This window comes from Oratosquilla oratoria, chromosome 23 (genome assembly GCF_046742065.1).
Source record: "Oratosquilla oratoria isolate Oo_2021 chromosome 23, ASM4674206v1, whole genome shotgun sequence".
Classification (NCBI taxonomy): Eukaryota; Metazoa; Arthropoda; class Malacostraca; order Stomatopoda; family Squillidae; genus Oratosquilla; species Oratosquilla oratoria.
Genome location: NC_134799.1, coordinates 23,000,453 through 23,022,517, shown reverse-complemented (window position 1 = coordinate 23,022,517; position 22,065 = coordinate 23,000,453). Strand labels below are relative to the sequence as shown.

The following is a 22,065-nucleotide window of genomic DNA, read 5'->3' as shown; positions in this document are numbered from 1 at the left end:
CAAGGATATAGATCAAGTTGGAACTATACATAAATATGAGGATAGATATGAAAAAAATTGGAGGGTTGAAGATGGGACCCAATGAGCATTGCTCCTTTCCTGTGTAGTGCCCATATGGCAATTATGTTTTATTTTATTAAAGAATGGGCATGATGTAGGTTATGTCTTCAAGGTAACAAAACTATGTCCGGCCCCAACTACCATGGAAAAATTAGTAATTATTCAGATATACATATAGTGATAGTTGGGAAATTCTATGTTAATTAGGATTTTTGCTTAGTGTTAAAAAAAAAATTTGCTCGTGTTTTGCTGCCACCTTCCCAATTACAAGGATTATTATTAGAATATGTGGTAGTTTGTGGACACATTGTTTTATTCCACCCCCCCTTTTAGGCCATTTAGGTGTTATGTTACATTTGTGGGATTGAGAGCAAAGGGAAATAAAAAGGTTCAAGTCTAAATCAAGTTTGTTTTACTGATCTATGAGATAATGTTATTTTGATTCTTCACAACACTTATATAACTCCTTAATCTATACTCAATGCCACATAGTTAAAGTAAAGTAATGCACAGTTTCCACCCATAGAAGACATCGGCTTAGGGGTAGGTATGTAACGCCTCCCCACCAGACATGTATGTACGTCCCTTCCCCCTTGACTCTTTCTATCCAATTACATAATGATCACAGCTTTACACCAATGGTTTGTATTTACAAACTACTGTATGTATATATATATATATATATATATATACATATATATATATATACATACATACATACATATACCAAGGCTTTTTCCCCCTTACTAGGGAGGTAGCCAAAAAGGAAAAGGCATAAAATCATTCCCACCCATTCCATCCCTGAAAACACTCCACACCCCTCCACCCTCCCTCCCATCTTAGCACCTCCTAGATTACGGGTCATCCCTGCACCCTGTCCACTGCCCTGGGTCAGAAGCAGTGTCGCAAGACACAGCACATCCACAGCAAGGCCGCTTCATTAAATCGGCGACCCCCCCTCTCCGTCCCCCCATATAAAGGAGAGGACGGGGAGAAATCCCTTCGGGCTGTGTCAAAATTTTGCTCACACACACTACCTCACCCCCCATTCCACCTCATGCATCACAACATCTTCCATATACAACCATTCTCCATTCACCCCTGTCTTCTGTCCTCTCCCGTCCTTCCTCAACAGACATTCCCCTCTTCCCCTCTTCCCCCTTCACCCCATCCATCCATCTCATCCTAGGACGTCCCCTCATGTTCACTCCCTCCACATCTGCCTTCCATACCTCCTTTACTAGTCTTTCTTCACTCATTCTTTCCATGTGTCCAAACCATCCTAATACTCTTTCATCAACCCTATCTCCCAACTCCCTTTCCACCCCCGTTCTCCTCCTCACCTTCTCATTTCTCACTCTATCTAGCCTAGTAACCCCCATCATACTTCTCAGACACCTCATCTCAAACACATTCAAACTCCTTCTCCCTTCTTCTCTTATGTTCCATGTTTCTGCTCCATACAGTGCTGTTGGCACAATCACTCCTTCATACAGTCTCCTCTTAGCATCCATTCCCAAATTTCTATTCCTCATTACACTTTTTAATCCACCAAGGCATTTACTCCCTTCTCTCAATCTACATTCTACCTCCACCTTTACTCCACCTTTTCCTGCCACATTTGCACCCAAGTATCTAAAACTATCCACTTCCTCCAGTTGCTCTCCCTTAATGCTCACTTCCAGATATATATATATATATATATATATATATATATATATATATATATATATGTATGTATATTAGAATGACCAACTCTGGAACAAAGAAGGGAAAGAGGAGACCTACTAACTATGTATAGAATTATGAAGGGAATGGAAATCTTAGATAAGAATGATTTATTGAAATGGGACAATGGAAAAACAAGAGGACACGAAAAGAAACTCAAAAAAGAGATCGGAAAAAGAATAGCTTCCCACACAAAGTGATAGATACTTGGAACAAATTAGACAAAGAAATGGTGTGTGCAAACACTATTGAAGATTTTAAGATATAACTTGATGCTGAGAGATAAAAAGACGGGTCACCACGAGCATAGCTCCCTTCCCGTATAACACAACTAGGTACATATATATATATACATATACACACACACACACACACTTCAACGAACGGACGGCTTAGAAGACGTTCTGAAGAAAAAGTGAAAAATAGAGGATTCCAAAGCAAAGGAAGTACCTATTGTATTTGCAGGGTGGGGGGGAAATTGCTCGTGGGGTAGTGGGAAAGTAGGGAAAGAGGAGAAGGGGAGGGATTGCTGAGGGAAATGGAAGGAAATGAGGAAGGAGAAGACTTGGCCCAGGCAGACAGACGAAATGTAAACATAAAAAAACGGCCCCCCGACCAGCTGAGTGACGACGAAATGTCTAATAAAAATGTAAAGATCAGAAACATAGATAAGAGCAGTACAATGGAAGGTGAGGATGATAATTTCAAAGGATTTAATGAAAGGGCGGCGGATACCAACCTCCCCCGACTGACAAAACTGGAGGAAAAACTTCAACAAATGTCTGACAACTGGGAAGTTAGGTTTGGCAAGATGACAAAAATCGCCGAGAGGTTTAAAAAATTGGAAAAACTAGAGAAGGCGAACAAAAACTTAACTGATGAAATAGAAGACCTAAAAAGACAGTTAAGAGAAGTAAAGGTGGAGAATGAGGAATTGAAGAGGAATAGTAAAGAAAACAGAGAGGTCATAACTAAAGAAGCTAAGAATTGGAAAGCAACCCAAGAAGACAATAAAGTTTCATTCACTGACATAGTCAAACAGCAATTGAAAGAACATACTGAAGACTCGGTTATTAAAGTGATGAGACAAAAGGAGAATATAGTAAGAGATTTAGCAGACAAGAAGAAATGTATAATTATATTAGGAATGGAAGAAAAACACAACCCAGATAGAACCACAAGAATCAAAGAGGAAAATGAAAAAGTAAGCCAATTACTAGAATCAGTTCAGGAAGATGAACCAGAAATTATGAAGCAAATCGAAGAGAAATTTAGACTCGGAAAGTATAGCACAGATAAGACCAGACCAATTAAGATTAAATTCAAGTCACAAAAGACGGCAGAGAATATCTTATCCAAAACAGGGAAACAAGCAACAAGTGAACAATATAAAAAGGTATGGATAAAAAGAGAAATGAATAAAGAGGAAAGAGAGGAAGAAAAGCAGAAAAGACTTGAAGCTAAGGAAAAAAACGAGAAAAGAACAGAGTCAGAAAAAGAGAGATTCTATTGGAGAGTAGTGAATATGAAACTAAAGAAAGTCGACATACAAGAGAAAAACAAAAGGGAAACAGAGAACACAATGGAAGTGGCAGAAAACTAAGAGTGTCTTACACAAATATAGATGGATTAATTACAGGATTGAATGAGCTGAATGATTATTTGAAGGAAAAAGAACCAGACATAATGGGAATTGTAGAAACAAAATTAAAAGGTCCACTACCACCCAACAGTGTAGGACATGATGCATATAATTATTGGATTAGAAACAGAGTGAAAAAGGAAGGGGGTGGAGTTATGTTCCTGACTAAGAAGGATATAAACATGAAGTGTGTCACATATGGAAAGAATACAATAGAGATGATAATGATGGAAGTAGAAGACAGAGATAAGAAGAGCAGAAAGTTTGTGATAAATTATGTGCCCCCGAAAACAGCCTCATGGGAAGAGAGTGAACATAAAAGTATGTTAGAGGACACAAAGATAGCATTAAACAAGATAATGGAAGAGGGAGGAAGAATAGTTATGATGGGCGACTTTAATTGCAAAGAAATCTGCTGGGAAGAAATGACAGTAAAGGGTGGAGACGGCTCATGGGGAAACACTCTACTTGAGATGGTTACTGACCATACAATGACACAATGGATACAGGAGAACACCAGGTATAGAAATGAAGAAGAGCCATCGAGACTAGACCTAATAATTACATCTGAACCTAGAATAGTGGACAAAATTGAATATAAAACACCAATAAGTAAAAGTGACCACATATTGATTGAACTGGAACTTAATGAAGAAAAATATATGAAAAGAAATGAACAATATAGAAAAGGAAGAATAATGTATGAAAAAACAAACTTTGATAAAATAAGAGAATTCTTTCAAAAGGAAAACTGGGAAGAAATATACAAAAAAGAAACAACAGTAGAAGAGAAATGGAATATTTTGACAAAAATTTACAAAAAAGGAGTGGAAAAGTATGTCCCAAGACAAAAACAAGGAAAAGAATATGTAAAATGCTGGTACAACAAAAGTTGTAGGGAGTTAAAAGACAAAAGAGACAAAGCCTGGACCAGATGGAAAAAAGACAGAAGACCTGAAAAATGGAAAATATATACCTGTTATAGAAATGAATATGTACAAACGTGCAGAGAGGAAAAGAGAAAATATGAAAAAGATGTCATAGAAAAGTGTAAAGATCAACCAAAACTATTCTACAGATTTGTAAACAATAAACTGAAAAACAAACAAGACTTGGAGAAATTAAGACAAGAGGGAGTTGAATACACTGAGGAAATGGAAATGGCAGAAATTATGAACAAACATTTTAAATCAGTGTTTACAAGGGAGAACATACAACCTGAAGAGAACGAATGGAAAGAGAAAGTCCCCCCTATGGAAGAAATAGAAGTAACAAAGAATGAAATATTAACACACTTGAGTAATCTTGATGTCAGAAAATCGCATGGACCAGATGAAATAGCAAACTGGATACTGTACGGGTGGACGTAAGTCGCACAGGTCGTAACTCGGATAGTGAGTATATATATATAGCTCAGTCCACACGTGACCTCAGCTCAGTCCGCTCGTGACCTCAGCTCAGTCCGCTCGTGACCTCAGCTCAGTCCGCTCGTGACCTCAGCTAGAGACCTCGTTTTTCTGCACAGACACCAGCTAGTGAATACCTGTGAATTTTATATCTCCGAATAGTGTTAAGTGATTGTGTTGTGTTTTTGTAATTGTATACGTATAGCGCTATACAGTTACAGATATAAGATAAAGTGCAGGGTTCTATTTAATTTCAAAACAGTTTTCTGTTACCGTATTCCAAAGGTAGGAGAAATAGTATAAGGTAAGCAGAGTAAGCTTCGCGTATTTAGTTTATTAGAGACCGCTTTGTTTTTTTGTTGTTGTTGATTTGTATTTTCTCTTTGCCGTTTTTATTGCTAAAGGGGGAGCGAAATGGCTTGTGAAGGTTGCGTGAACCTAGAGGTCCGTCTCAGGATGTGTGAGGAGGAAATTCGGCTTCTCAGGAGTGCGCTCCGTGAGAAGAGTGAACCCTCCCCACAACCCAAAGAGCGTTCCACTTTTTCACCTACTGTCACTGCCATGAGCGAGTGGCGCTCCGTGGGGTCCCGTTTGTCGAGCCCGCGTTCGGTAGACGTGTGCCCTGTGGAGCAACCGCTGGCTCTAGTCAATCGTTTTGCTCTACTGGAGGATGAAGTGGCTGAAAACCAGGAGTTCTTGGTGGTGGGGGACTCCATGGTTCGAGGCTATGACGACATCCTGCAGCGAAAGACTAAGCGACGTTGCAAGCTTGTATGTCAACCGGGCCGTGGGATCGTTGATTGTACCCGGTCCATCAGGGAGCAAGGACGGAAGAACACGGTTACGATTGTACATACGGGTAGTAACGATGTAGGTAGGGTGAGATCAGAGGAGCTTGTTCGGAATTACAAGGTCCTCCTTCAGGAGATGAAGGAACGTGGGAGCCGTCACGTAGTCTGTGGGATCCTCCCGAGGATCTACGCAGGTTCGTGTTGGAACAGTAGAGCCATAGGGATCAATGATAGGATATCGCAGTTGTGCACACAATTGGGATACCACTTTCTTGATCCTTGGTATCTCTTTTCTAGGCGCCATGACCTTTACGCTTCTGATGGGATCCACCTTACCCGCAGAGGCAAAGATGTTCTTACAAACCTCATTGTGGGAGTTTGTAATGAACCAGCTCCTTTTTTAGGGTAGAAGGCCAAAGGGAAGGGGAAATAGAATGTACTTGGGAAAACAGTGTAGAGTATAGCATTAATGTAGAACAATGTACCAGTATAGGACAAAATATAATTTTAGGATATAATGTCGCTAGAGGACGAAATGTCACATTAGGATATAATGTCATAGGACAAAATGTCGCAATGGGATATAATGACAGTGGAGGACAAAAGATCACGATGGGAAGTAATGGTAAAGGAGAACAAAATATCACGATAGGATGTAATGATAATGGAGGAGAAAATATCACGGTAGGATATAATGTCATTGAAGGCCAAAATGTAATTTTAGGAAGGGATACCGGACAGAATGTCAATGAAGGCCAAAATATCATGATAGGATGTAATATCGCTAGAGGACGAAATGACACATTAGGATGTAATGTCTTAGGACAAAATGTCACAATGGGATGTAATGACAGTGGAGGACAAAAGATCACGATGGGAAATAATGATAGTGGAGAACAAAATATCACGATAGGATGTAATGATAATGGAGGAGAAAATATCACGGTAGGATATAATGTCAGTGAAGAACAAAATATAATTTTAGGAAGAGATACCGGACAGAATGTCAATGAAGGCCAAAATATCAAGATAGGATGTAATGACAGTGGAAGACAAAAGATCACAATGGGATGTAATTATAGTGGAGGAAAAAATATCACGGTAGGATATAATGTCACTGGAGGACAAAATATAATTTTAGAAAGGGATGCCGGACATAATGTCACTGAACGACGGGAGGCCGGCGTGAATCACGGTGACGTAGGGGGACAAAATGTACAAAATAGATCGGATGGATGACCGTAATCGACCAGATGTCCGTGATGGGGGAAATGTTAATTTTGATAGGAGAAATGTTAATGAGGCATTGAATGTCAATGAAGGACCAAATAATAATAATATAGAGCAAGGCATAAATAAAAAACAAAATGATAATATAAGACATGATATTGAAACTCAAAATGTGTCAAAAAGAAATAATCAGGAGTTTCTTAAAACTATGTACTTTAATGCTCGTAGTATTAGGAACAAATTTCAAGAAATACAGGCGTATGTCAAAAGCGAAAATCTCGATATGATAGGAATAACTGAGACATGGTTAAATGGTACAGAGTTCGAAGCTGAATTTAATATTGCGGGATTTAAACACTTTCATCAGGATAGAAACCACAAGAAAGGTGGGGGTGTTCTATTGTACGTTAAAAACAATGTTCATGCTTGTGTTTTAGAGAAAATGAAACAGGATGCATATGACAGTTTGTGGGTTGAGTTAACCCAAACAAATGGACAAAAAATGAATATAGGTGTAATATATAGGCCAAAGACATTATCATTAGCAGACGACAAACTGTTATTTCAAGAACTGTCTAGTTTCTGCAACCGGGATTTATTGATAATGGGTGATTTCAATTTTACTGACATTGATTGGATGACCCTTGAACATGGCCATATAGGTAGTCGCTTGATTGATTTTCTTGGTGACAATTACTTAATTCAGCATGTAAAAGAGCCCACAAGATATGGAAACTTACTCGATTTATTGATCACTAGCCGCGAAAGCATGGCAACTGATGTAGAAGTCGGTGAATCTGTTGCAAATAGCGATCACAACTTAGTCAGATTCAAACTCCTAAACAATTTTAGAATAGATACTTGTGCTTCTAAAATACCCGATTTCAGTAAAGCTCAGTTCATAGAACTACGTCAGGAGCTTCAGCTTACAGATTGGGAGGACAAATTAAACGAAAGGCCTGTAGATCAGATGTGGGAAATATTTCAAAATACGCTCACTAAGATGATTCAAACTTACATTCCTTTTAAGGACAGACGTCCCCCAAATCAGGCTCGCCCAAAGTGGCTCGACAAAGAAACTGAAAAAAGTATTGCTAAAAAGAGACAGGCTTATAAGAAATATAAGTGCTCGGGTGCATCTAATGACTATGAAAGTTATGTATCAATACAGAGAGATTTAAAAAAGACAATAAGAAAAAGAAAACGACAATACGAAATGAACATCGCTGATAAATCCAAAGAGAATCCCAAAGAATTCTATAGTTACATTAGAGATAAAAAGGTTGTTAGGAATCACATTGGTCCACTATTATCTGCTGACGGTCAACTTGAATATTCAAATGAAGGAATGTGTAATCTCTTAAACAATTATTTTAGCTCGGTATTCGTAAATGAAACACCTCAAAGTGAATTCCAAACTGAAACCTGTGAAAAGTCTGGGGTAAACTTACTCACTACGGTAAATATAACAAAAGAAACAATTAAAAGGTGTATAGACAAACTCAAAGTTAATAAAACACCAGGGCCTGACGGTTGGCATCCAAGAATCTTAAAGGAAATGAAAAATGAGATTGTTGTTCCATTAGAAATTATTTTCAAGAAATCCATCATATCCGGAGATGTCCCAAGAGAATGGAAGCTAGCTAACGTTACTCCCATATTCAAAAAAGGTGACAAAAAGAAACCAAATAACTATAGGCCTATTAGTTTGACTTCGATCGTAGGAAAAATAATGGAAACTATCATCAGAGATGCTATCGAATATCATTTAGAAAGTAACCGTTTGATAAATGATAGCCAACATGGTTTCAGACGGAAACGTTCTTGCGTGACTAACTTACTCGAATTCTACAACACAGTTGTCTCGAATTATGACAAAAGAAACAATATAGATTTAATATATCTAGACTTTGCAAAAGCTTTTGATACCGTCCCACACGAAAGACTACTTACTAAATTAGCTTTGCATGGAATAAGTGGTAGCCTATTAGGTTGGACTAGTAATTGGTTGAAAGGTCGAAAACAGAGAGTTGTTTTAAATGGAAAAACTTCTGGATGGAAAAGTGTTGCAAGTGGAGTTCCTCAGGGTTCCGTTCTTGGGCCACTTCTATTCATAGTATATATAAATGATATAGACCATGGACTAAAATCTACTGTTTCCAAATTTGCTGATGATACAAAACTGTGCGGAGTGGCAAATGATCACTCAAACCAATTAGATATTCAAGAAGATTTAGATAAATTACAGCAATGGTCTGAAAAGTGGCTAATGAAATTTAACACAAGTAAATGCAAGGTAATGCACATAGGTAAAAATAACAGCAAGTACGATTACAAGTTATTTGGAAATTCGTTAACAAAAGTGGATAGTGAAAAAGATCTCGGCGTAATTATCAGTAACGACCTCAAATCATCCAAGCAGTGTATTTCAGCCTCTGAGAAAGCAAATAAGATTCTGGGATTGATTGCGCGATCTTTTGATTTCAAAAGTCCATCACTCATTAACAAGCTATATAAATCGTTAGTTCGTCCACATTTGGAATATGCTGTTTCCGTATGGTCACCGAATCTCATTAAAGACATTGACAGACTGGAAAAAGTACAACGGCGAGCCACAAAACTGATTCCAAATATCAAAAATAAATCATACGAAAATCGACTTAAGCACATGAATCTGTTTTCCCTAAAAAAGCGTAGACTCAGAGGTGACTTGATACAGGTCTTTAAGATTTTAAAGGGAATTGACAACATCAAAAGTGACCAAATTTTCACATTGAATGAGAATCAGACAAGAAACAATGGTCTCAAACTGTCCGGAAATAGATTCAATTTGGAAGTAGGTAGAAACAACTTTGCCAACCGTGTAGTTAATGAATGGAATAAACTTCCTGCACAGGTAGTGCAATGTAGTTCAGTTCGAAGCTTTAAGAATCATTTAGATAAATACCTAAGTAAGATGCTGTAATTATTATAATGTATGTTATATTATTTGTTTTTGTTTTGTTATAATTTGTCTGTGATTTTCATTTATTATTAGTTATATGTCAATTTATTATCATTTACTATTTACCTGTTTGTTTGTTATTCAACTATACCAATGCATTTATTTATGTATTTTAATTGTTATTTACATTGTTATAGTTTTAATTTATTATTAATATATATATATATATATGTTTTTTTTTTTTTTTTTTTTTTTTTTTTTTTTTTTCATCCGACCTAGATATGGATCAAAAGGTCTCCTGTCGGCATGCTTTGCCTTTGTAATCCTTTGTTATATACAGACGCTCCTCAACTTACGTTTTAGTTACGTTCCGAACAGCCGAACATAAGTTGAAAATGAACGTAAGTTGTTACTGTACTATACATCCGTAAATTCTATTACCGTATCTTACAAATCACCCCTAAATCATTAATTATACACATAACATTGTAAAATAATAACATTAATTTCAACTAAATTAAATTCAAGCAACATAAATTGAGATGGTGGAGGAGGATGAGGATGAGGCAAGGCACTTTCAGTCTGTCGTTTGTGCAATGGAAACAATGGACGCAGTATCATGCGTAAGTATCGTTAGAACTACGGAGAGTGCGCTAAACTAAAAAATTCACTCAATTTTTTTTTTTACAGTCTGTTCAAACGTAAAATCGAAAAAACGTAAAACGAATGAACGTAAGTAGAGGTGCATCTGTATATGCAAGCAATCATATCACTGTGATACAAAAATGCAAAATAACCACAGGAGAAAGGAAACTTGTAGACAGTAAGTACTTTCGTACATTGCATCTTCAGATTAAATTTAGTCTGAAGATGTAATATACGAAAGTACTTATTATCTACAAGTTTCCTTTCTCCTGTGGTTATTTTGCATATATATATATATATATATATATATATATATATAGAGCAAAAGCTCTTTTATCCGTTATTCTCGTATCCGGCTCCTTCTTATAACCAGCATATTATTCACGAGGAAATAACAATTTTGTATAAAAATGTAAAAATTTGAAAAAATAAAAATTTTAATTCCCTCGCCACTCCCGCCGCCGCCAGAGGTAGGGCACATCTTTCCCGCCATCTCCCACAAATCCCGCCGCTCCGTCAGGCCCAGTGCCCACTGTAATAAGATGCCTGATGTTAATCGTGCGACTGTCTATTAGCAACTCTTTTAACACACAAACACATACCGACAGCAAAGGAAGGCAGTGATGGCTGAGTTGAAGGATATGAGTGGTAGTGCTAAGCTTAGCGTCACTGATGAAGCTCTTCAGGAGTGGATGGAGGTCGACAATGACGAAGCTATCACCCCCACACTAACTGACGACGAAATCATTCAGGCAGTGATTGAGGAGAAGCATGGTAAGGAAACAGAGGCTGATAGTGAAGAGGAAGATGACCCAGAGCCAAGAGTAACGTGGAAGGATTGGCAACATTTATCAAGTTTGCAGAGCAGTGCACCTACATGGGGACTCACGACGTCATGTCTCTTCACTGTCTTCAAAATGAATTTTTAATGTAGAGAGACAAACATTTTAAACAAAGAAACATACGTGATTTCATGAAAATAGATAAAGATATATAAATATGAATATACTGGTAAATAAATAAACAACAAAAGTGAAGCCATTGAATGAATTTTATTTAAGTACTCTATGAATAAAGGCAATAAATGTATTTTTTTAATATTCCTTCTTGTAACCGGGATTTCCCCTTTCCAGCACGTCTTTGGTCCCACTCGTGCCGGTTAAAAGGTTAAAAGAGCTTATACTGTATATATATATATATATATATGTATATGTATGTATATATATATATATATATATATACATATACATATATACATACCAAAGTTTGCCAAAATCTTTTCATTGGATTACAAGACAAGAATGCGAATGTGGTAGGAAAGGGAGGAGTGGGGGGGAGGTAGAATATAGGTTGAGAGAAGCGAGTATATGCCTTGGTGGATTAAAAAGTGTAATAAGAAATAGACATCTGGGAATGGATGCTAAGAGGAGGTTATATTAAGGAGTGATTGTGCCAACAGCAATGTACGGGACAGAAACATGGAACATGAGAGAGAGAGAGAACGAGTTTGAATGTGTTTGAGATGAAATGTCTGAGAAGTATGATAGGAGTTACTAGGCTAGATAGAGTGAGAAATGAGGAGGTGAGGAGGAGAACAGGGGTGGAAAGGGAGCTGGGAGATATGGTTGATGAAAGAGTATTAGGATGGTTTGGACACATGGAAAGAATGAATGAAGAAAGATTAGTAAAAGAAATGTGGATGGAGTGAATATGAGGGGGCATCCTAGGATGAGATGGATGGATGGGGTGGAAGGGACATTACAAAAGAGAGGAATGTCTGTTGAGGAAGGATGGGAGAGGACAGAAGATAGGGGTGAATGGAGAGGGGTTTGTATCAATGATGCTGTGATGCATGAGGGGGAGTGAGTGGGGGATGGGGGGTGAGGAAGTATGTATGAGAAAAAATTTGACGCAGCCCAAAGGGATTTTCTCCCCGTCTTCTCCTTTTCTGCATGGGGGGACGCCGAATTTATGAAGCAGCCTTGCTGTGGATGTGCTGTGTCTTGCGACACTGCTTCTGACCCAGGGCAGTGGACAGGATGCAGGGATGACCTGTCATCCAGGAGGTGCCAAGATAAGAGGGAGGGAGGAGGGTGGAGGGGAGTGGAATATATAGGAAATGGAATGGGTAGGAGTGGTTTCTATGCCTTTCTTTTTGGCTACCCCCTGTGTAGGGGGAAAAAGCCTTAGGTATATGTATGTATGTATGTACAAGACAAGAACAACATATGAATGCAGAGGTAGCGTGAGGTGGTATTTGATGCTCTTGATTGCACGATTGAAACGTGGGGGATTATGTTGCTAAGCTTTCCAGCCACCTTTTAAGTATCATTCTATTTCTACACATAATAATAATGATTTTGTTCTATTCCACGATATCTAATCTAATACATCCACCAATTTATTGTTGGGAGAAGGCAACCCTCAACCACAATCCCTTTCGTTTATAATGATTTTGATTGGTTTCTCCGTTTGGACACGTATGGTTCTTGATGATCACTATGTTCCTATATTTGAGTAAAAAATGTGTATTTGTGGGTGTAACTCCCCATCCCTGATTTATCCCTGCCAATGGGTGAGCTCGTCCGTGAATCCCAATGTGAATTGGCTAACTACTCTCTTCCCTCCCTCTTATATTTGCATTTGTCCCCAAGTACCTATTCCTCAAAACACTTTTCATTTCACATTGAATTTATTCAGTTAACAGAGCACAAATCATCAGTGGCTGACCTGATGGAAGAAATAGGCTCTGGAGTTAGAGAGGTGAGAGAAATTAAGCGTGTTCAGGCATATCTACAGTGGCTGCAAGCTGTGGATGAGCAAAGGTGAGATGAAATTCTCTCATATTTTTTATTAATTAGTCTTAGATAAAGTTAAAAAATGTAAGTTTGGAACAAGGTATCCTCACTCTTTTGCCCAGACCTCTCTTGCTGAAGACCTATGGCTTTGAAGAATTCATCCACAGCCACTACATTAGCCCACATGTTACTTAGAAAAGATTGATTCATTGATTTGAATTTTATTTTATTTGTTTATTTATCTTTTTTATTATTGATTTTTCTTTTTCTGCTGATTGCAAGTGTGCAAATGTTAGGGATGTTTGATGGAGTATTAGTAATTTGTGTATGAACTTATTATGTGATTAATGTGTAGCAAGATTTTGGGGAAGGCTATGTATATTAGTAGTATTCTATTTGTTCTGATACCTGGGGCAACAGATAGATTGATTGGGAGAAGATAAAAACATGGATAGTGGAGAATTGCTGAAAGTAATGGTACATACATATACCAGGGACTTGTTCCCCCTTACAAGGGAGGTAGCTAAAGTCAAAGGCATAAATCCACTCCCACCCATTTCATCCCCACATACTCCTCTCCCATTCACCACTCCTCCCTCCTCCTTTTCTTGGCTTCTCTGGGTGACGGGTCATCCCTGCATCTCACCCACTGCTCTGGGTCAGAAGCAACATAGCAAGACACACCACATCCACAACAGGGCCACTTCATTTCATTGGTGATCCCCCTTTCTCTGTCCCCTCATTCAGAAAAAGAGAAGACAGGGAGAAATCCCATCAGGCTATCAAAATATCATTCACACATACTCCCTCAACCCTCCCATCCCCCACCCACTCCCTCTCATGCATCACAGCATCATCCATACACAACCGTTCTCCATACACCCCTATCATCTGTCTTCTTTCCTTCCTCAATAGACATTCCCCTCTTTTCCAATGTCTCTGTTACCTCATCCATCCTTCTCATCCTGAGTCACTCCATCATATTCACTCCCCCCACTTCTGCTTTCTCTTTTACTAATCTTTCTTCAATCATTGTTTCTATCTGTCCAAACCATTCCAATACACTTTCATCAACCCTATCTCCCAACTCCCTTTCCACCCTCACTCTCCTCCTCACTTCCTCATTTCTTACTCTATCCAGCCTAGTAACCTCTAACATACTTCTCAGGCATTTCATCTCAAACACAAACTCTTCCTCTCTAATTTTCCATGTTTCTGCCCCATACAGTGCTGTCAGCACAATCACTCCTTCATACAATCTCCTCTTAGCATCCATTCCCAAATGTCTATTTCTCACTACACTTTTTAATCCCCCAAGGCATTTACTTGCTTCTCTCAATTTACATTTTACCTCCATCTCCACTCCTCCCTTTCCTGCTACATTTGCACTCAAGTATCTAAAGCTATCCACTTCCTCCAACCTCTCTCCCTTAATACTCATTTCCAGTTTGCTGCCATCCTCTCCCCTTGTACACCTCATCACTCGCTTTTACCCACATTTATCATTAACTTCCTTCTTTTGCACACCTTCCCAAACTCCATCACTAACTTTCCTCTCATCCTGTTACAAGCATAGTGTCATCAGCAAACAACAACTGCCTTATCTTACTTTTTTCTTTTTCTTCTTTTTCCATTTTCTTTAACCATCTCTAATCCCCGGCCCATTACCCTTACATTTACCTCTCACACCATCCATGTATAAATTGAACAGCCACGGCAACAAAACAAAGATGGAAGACAAATGGAACATATTCAAAGAAAAGTACAAGGAAGGAATTGACAAATATATACCAAAAAAGAAACAAAAAGAGATTTATATAAAGTGTTGGTATAACAAAAGGTGCAGTGAGGCTACAGACAGAAGAGACAAAGCCTGGAAAAAATGGAAAAAAGAAAGAAAAAACATTAAAATGGCAAATATATATAAAACTTAGGAACGAATACTGTATGTGAATATACGCAGAAAAGAAAAAAGAAATTATGAAAAAGATATAAAGACAAATGTAAGGATCAACCCAAACACTTTTACAGGTATATAAATGAAAAACTAAAGGATAAACACGAAATAGTGAAATTGTGTGAAGGAGATAAAGAATATATAGATGATACAGAAATGGCAAAAGTCATGATCAGACATTTCAGGTCAGTTTTTACAATTGAGAGCTCACAATTTTGGGAAGATATAAAACAAGAAAGATCACCCAAAATGAAAGTAACACAAAAAGAAATAAGAGATCAAATAAAAAACCTAGGTGTCAGGAAATCGCATGGACCAGACGGAATTGCAAATTGGATACTGAAAGAGTGTATAGACAAACTGACAGACAAACTATACAAGATACAGACTCCTCACTCAAAGAAGGAAAGGTACTGCAAGATTGGAAAGATGCAAACATAGTACCAATATACAAAGGAGGAAATAGGGAAGATCCTACAAATTTCAGACCGGTATCCCTTACAAGCACAGTACCAAAAATATATGAAAAAGTCATCAGAAATAAATGGACCAAACACTTGGAAGAAAGTAAAATAATAAACCCTAAACAATTTGGCTGTGGAAGTGGAAGATCATGTACCACAAACCTAATTAGCTTTTACTCGAGATTAATTGAGATAATACAAGAAAGAGATGGCTGGGTAGATTGCACCTTCTTGGATTTGCAGAAGGCATTCAATAAGGTACCACATAAATAATTAATAAGAAAAATTGAAATAATAGGAGGAATACAAGGTAAGCTGCTAGAATGGATAAAGGACTTTTAATTGGAAGAAAAATTAGAGTGGTACTTAGAGACAAAAATTCAAACTGGGAAGATGTGAAAAGTGGCATCCGGCAAGGCTCTGTATTGGCTCCTTTAATGTTTGCCATATATATAAATGATACGGATGAGGGAGTAAATTGTTACATGAACTTCTTTGCTGATGATACCAAATTACTCGAGAGTAAAAACGGAAGAAGATTGTAGATCGCTACAAGAAGACCTAGACAAAATATGGGACTGGAGTCAGAAATGTGAGATGAGCTTCAACATCAAGAAATGTAGCATAATAGAATATGGAAAAAGCAAAAATAGAGTATCGGGTCAATACAAAATTGGAAACAAAGAAGTCAAAAAAGTAAATTCAGAAAGGGACCTGAGAGTAATCATCTCAAGCGACTTGACACCTGACAAACACGTTAACAAATTATTTGGAGAGACTTTCAACTTATTAAGATCAATGAAAGTGGCCTTCAACTACATAGATGAGATGGTTAAAAAAGATAGTGGTTACACTGATAAGACCTAAACTAGAATATGCCGCAACATTGTGGGCACGTAGCACAAAGAAGAACATAAGAAAATTAGAAAGAATCCAAAGAGTAGCGACAAAAATGGCACCTACACTGGCAAATCTGTCATATGAACAAAGATTGGAGAAACTACATCTGTCAACACTGGAACAGATAAGAGAAAGAGGTAATTTACTGACCATTTACAGAATTATGAAAGGGATGGAAATCCTCCATAGAGATGACTTATTAAAGTGGGACAGAAGAGAAACAAGAGGACATGAAAAGAAACTAAAGGACACTTATAGAGGAGATCTGAAAAAGAAAAGCTTCCCACATAGAGTGATTGATGTCTGGAACAAACTGAACGGAGAAACAGTGAATGCCAAACCTGTATACGATTTTAAGAATAAGCTGGATGCAGAGAGATACGAAAATGGGTCACTACAAACATAGCTCTTGTCCTGTAAAATACAACTAGGTAAATACATCCCTGGCAAAGCCCCACCTTTACCTCAAACCACCCACTCTTTCCATTTCTAATTCTAATACAGGCTCTACTACTCTTATAAAAACTCTTGACTGCTTTTAACAGCTTTCCTCCTATCCCATATATCAGCAATACCTCATGCAATGCATTCCTGTCCACCATGTCATAACCCAATTCCAAATCCATAAAGGCCCCCAAAAAATCCTCACATTTTCCTAAAGCTTTCTCACATATCTGTCTTACCACAAAAATCTGATCCACACAACCCCTACCTGTCCTAGACCCACACTGTTCCTCACCAATTACTCCCTCTGTTCCTCTCCTAATCCTTTCAATCAAAACCCTCCCATAAACCTTCCCAACTACTCTGAAGAAACTGATCCCTCTGAAGCCACTACACTCACACTTGTCCCCTTTTCCCTTCTAAAGTGGAACTATACAGGCACTTCTCCAGTCCTCCAGCACTCTACCCTCTTTTAGACAAACATTAAACAGCCTCACCAGCCAGTCCATCATTACTTTACCTCTTTTTTTTATACACTAAGCATGACACCTATCTAACCCAGGTGCCTTACCTGCTCTTATTATTTTAATAACTGTTTTCATGTCATCTTTCCTTATTTCTCCTCCATTTTCCTCATTCATCACTGTCGTTTCCTTAGCGCTTCCCATGGCAACTACCTTTCTCTCCCTATCCTCCTTCATATCTAGCAACTCCCTAAAATACTCTTGGCTTTCTCTTACTGCTGTCTCTTCCATTATCATGTCTCCATATGCACCTTTTACCTTTTCTTCTCTACTTGATTTGTCTCCTCTTCTTCTCTTAATTTCCTTCCAAAACATATTTTTATAACTTTCAAAGTTTTCTGTTATACTTTCACCTCATTTCATATCTCTCCTCTTTGCCTCCTTTATGTTATGCTTTACTTCTCTTCTCTTTTCTTTGTACGTCTCATATGATTCACTCATCCTATTTTGCAACCAATTTGAGAATGCTCATTTCTTCTCTTCAACAACCTTCTTTACTTCATCATCCCACCACTCATTACCCTTCCTTCTATTTCCTCCTGTCCTTCTTGTTCCACACACCATCTTTGTACACTTTGTGATTCCTTTCTTGAAACATCACTATTCCTACTCCACTCCTAGTTCTACTCTATCCTTCACTCCCTCCCAATTTTCTATCATCTTCTTGTACTCCTTCTCCTTATCTTTCTCATTTAAGCAGTTTACTGTAAGCACGTCTGTATCTTCTGTCCTTTTCCTCTTTCTCCATCTATCCTCCACTCCCAACTTACCTTCCAAAAAATGATCTAATATTCCCCCACTCTCCCCTCTAAGAACATGTACATCCAAAACTCTTACTACTCTTCTAGTTACCACTACATAGTTTATTAAAGCCCTATCTACCACCCTTCCATCCACCACCCTCTCCCATGTGTAATTATGCTTGACTTTCTTCATAAACAGTGTATTTGCTATCATCAACTCTAGACACATCACCATCATCTCTTCATTACAATTTTTTCCTGGAACTCCACACTTCCCAACCACTCCTTCTGTTGGTTTGTTAGATCTCCCAATACCACTACATTGACATTTCTCCCTAAATCCTCTATGCACTCATTTAAATCTATCCAAAAAGCCTTCTTTTCCTTTATGCTCATCTCACTACCAAGCCTATATGTACTTAAAAAAAACCACATCTCCCTTCCCAGTTTCCACATTAACCTTGAAGAAATCTCCTTCCACTCCACCACACATGTACCTATCTTTTCACTTACTAGTATAACCATCCCTTCTCTCCCTTGTCCTCTCTTCACTCCTGACACCCTCCCAACTGCACCCCCAAACTCAAACTCGCCCCTGCCTTTCATCTTAATTTCATTCAATGTCAACACATCCATCATTCTTCTCACAAACATACTACCTATCTCTTCCCTATTACTCTCATCTGTACTACATCCACACATATTAAAAGACCCAAACCTTAGGGTTCTGGTTGGAAAACTCCCAGACCCTCTTATGCCTTTGCCTTTTTTTAGGAATGTTCCCTTTGGGGCTACAGAGAGTGGGAAGCCTAGTCTTCTCCCCATCCCATTTTTGTTGCCTTTTATGACTCAAATGGAAACACTCTGTGGCAGGTTTCTTCACTACTACTGGGTTTGGTGAAAAAGGAAATGAATATTCAAAGAAGTGGTACAGGACAGTATTAAGAGTGGGTGGACAGCATAATGGAGGGACAGTCACAGTATGATAAAGTAACATCATTTCTCTATGAATAAAGATTTCCTCTATCACAGACAAAATGATATGTGGTTCTGGTCCATAGGGGTGCCCCATATATATACCCTAAAGCAGTGGTTCTTAACCCTTGGATTAACCCAAAGTTGGGTCACCAAGACATTTGAATGGATCACCAAGGAATTTTGGACATGTCATTTTCCCAATATTCCTATTCAAAATATTATCAATTAATCCTGAATGTAGAATTCCTAAGTCATTATTATTTAAGGTTAAGTAAAACATTGAGATATAGACACATTTTTACTAGCAAGGATCAGTACTGGCCCCGATCATGTTCGCCGTATACATTAATGACATGAATGAAGGCGTGGAGTGCTATATGAATTTCTTTGCAGATGATGCAAAATTACTAAAGAAGGTAAAAACGGAAGAGGACTGCAACTCATTGCAACAAGATCTGGACACGATATGGAATTGGACTCAAAAGTGGGAAGTAAAATTTAATATAAAGAAATGCAGTATAATGGAATTTGGAAAGAGTAAAAACAGAATATCAAAAGATTACAGAATTGGGGAAGAAAAAATAAAAAAAGCAAACTCGGAAAAAGATCTTGGAGTAATGATTGGAAAGGACATGAAACCAGATAAGCATATAAATAAAATATTCGGAGAAACATACAACTTATTGAGGTCAATCAAAGTGGCATTTGCTTATATGGATGAAGAAATGATAAAGAAAATACTAACTACACTAATAAGACCAAAACTTGAGTACGCAGCATCACTTTGGACACCCAGTACCAAAAAGAATATTAAGAAACTAGAAAGATTACAAAGAGCGACAACCAAACTAGCACCAACTCTCGCTGAACTAACATATGAGCAAAGACTGTCCAAATTGAATCTACCAACTCTGGAACAAAGAAGAGAAAGAGGAGATTTGCTGACTATATACAGAATAATGAAAGGAATGGAAGTTTTAGACAGGAACGACTTGTTAGTGTGGGACAATGGTAAAACAGGAGGACACGGAAAAAAACTGAAAAAGGATAGCTATAGAAAAAAATTGAAAAGGAACAGTTTCCCACACAGAGCAATAAATACATGGAACAAATTAGACAACAAAACAGTATGCGCAAACACTATACAAGATTTTAAGATAAAACTTGATGCGGAGAGATACAAAGACGGGTCACCACGAGCATAGCTCCCCTCCCATATATTACAACTAGGTAAATACAACTAGGTAAATACAAGTATTTTATGGTTTAAATAAAAGTGTTTATGAAAGTAAGGGTTGCCATACTCGATCTGGACAGGATTATGGGTCACATCCAAAAGAAGTTAAGAACCACTGCTTTAAAAACAATAACATGCAGCCAATACCCCAGATATGATGAGTAATAGTAATACCTAGATTTGTAAGTGAAGTAGTTTCTTGGGGAGGATATATACCAGTACATAAATGATTCTTGAAGCTTTTAAAGAATATGTAAGGGAAAAAAATCCAGGGGAATGGTAAAAAGCTTTAGTGATGCCATTCTGTGAAGGGAAAGGATACAATAGAAGAAGAAGAACCAAGAGAAATAAACTTGATTTTATCTAGAAAGGTTTATAGAAGAGTATTGATTGAAAATATGAGAGAAATTTCCTAAGGTTGGATTGATTAGGAACAATATTCCATCCTTGGAACATATTACTCATATACTAGAACCTGCAATATCCATACAAAAACAAAAAACTCTTACACTCACAAATTACAAAACAAATATGACATACCAATCAACTTCTGTAAACAGTCACCACCTACTACAAATCTAGAAAAGAAAACATTCCAAAACACAAAAACCTCACTAGCCTACATTGATTGGATCATCACCCAACATTGAAATAGCATCATCACAGAAATAGCATGAAACAGACTTCAGATCCAAAAAATATATGTCTGCAAAATACAGTGAACATAATCTAATACTGCCCAGCATTAACATGGCACAGACAGCCATGCAAATTTTCCTCAAGGTAGGCCAACCCAGGGGACTGTAGCTGGATTCTTTAATGACAGGTCTCTTGCACAAGAGAACTGAGGCAACAGATGGAATGAATGATAGAATAGCATTTGTTCTTGCAGTTATTTGAAGTTTAGGACTATCTTGGCATTATATTTTCTGATTGCATTTTTCAGTTCAGAGATTGAGTCATCCTTGAGTATTGGTGCAGAGGGCCAAGCCATGGTTGGCTACAAACGACTGAGTGATGCTGCCTGTGAAGTCAAGGACACTGCCTGCAAGAATCTTTTCTCTTTTGTAAGGGAAACACTTCTGCATTGGCATGGAGTTCTCAAGGATAGATTTACAAAGTAAGAAACCCTCTCATGTTATCTTTATCTCAAGGTTCTCTTCACCTCTGGTACCCTCCTCTCACGCTTCATCCTCTGTGTTGTTGTCTAGGGATTGTTATCATAGGGCATTGTATTATAAGTTGGTCTGTGTCTTCTGTGTGGTGGTTCCATGCAGGCAGTGGGGGGAGGGGAGTAGGGAGTGTCTGTATGTAAATGATATTCTGACACAGCCTGAAGGGATTTCACCCCATTTTCTTTATTTTCCACAAGAGGGGACAGAGACGGAGGGGGGGTTCACTGATTAAATGAAGTGTCCTTGCTGTGGATGTACTGTGTCTTGCAGCATTGCTTCTGACCCAGGGCAGTGGGTGGGAGACTGGGATGACCCTTCATCTATGAGGAACTAAGAGTACGTATTTACCTAGTTGTATCTTATGGGAAGGGGAGATATGCTCATGATTGTCCTGCCTTT

The 22,065-nt window shown here is 38.0% G+C and overlaps 1 protein-coding gene across 1 annotated transcript in view; it reads left to right on the top strand.

Annotated features, from left to right (window-relative positions):
- Positions 1 to 22,065, top strand: part of LOC143038026 (RAD50-interacting protein 1-like) — a 77,976-nt gene that overhangs the window by 9,505 nt on the left and 46,406 nt on the right. The window contains exons 3-4 of the mRNA XM_076206876.1: positions 13,147 to 13,271; positions 21,438 to 21,611. Of these exons, the coding sequence (XP_076062991.1) occupies positions 13,147 to 13,271; positions 21,438 to 21,611 (299 nt within the window). The remainder of the gene's footprint in view (positions 1 to 13,146; positions 13,272 to 21,437; positions 21,612 to 22,065) is intronic.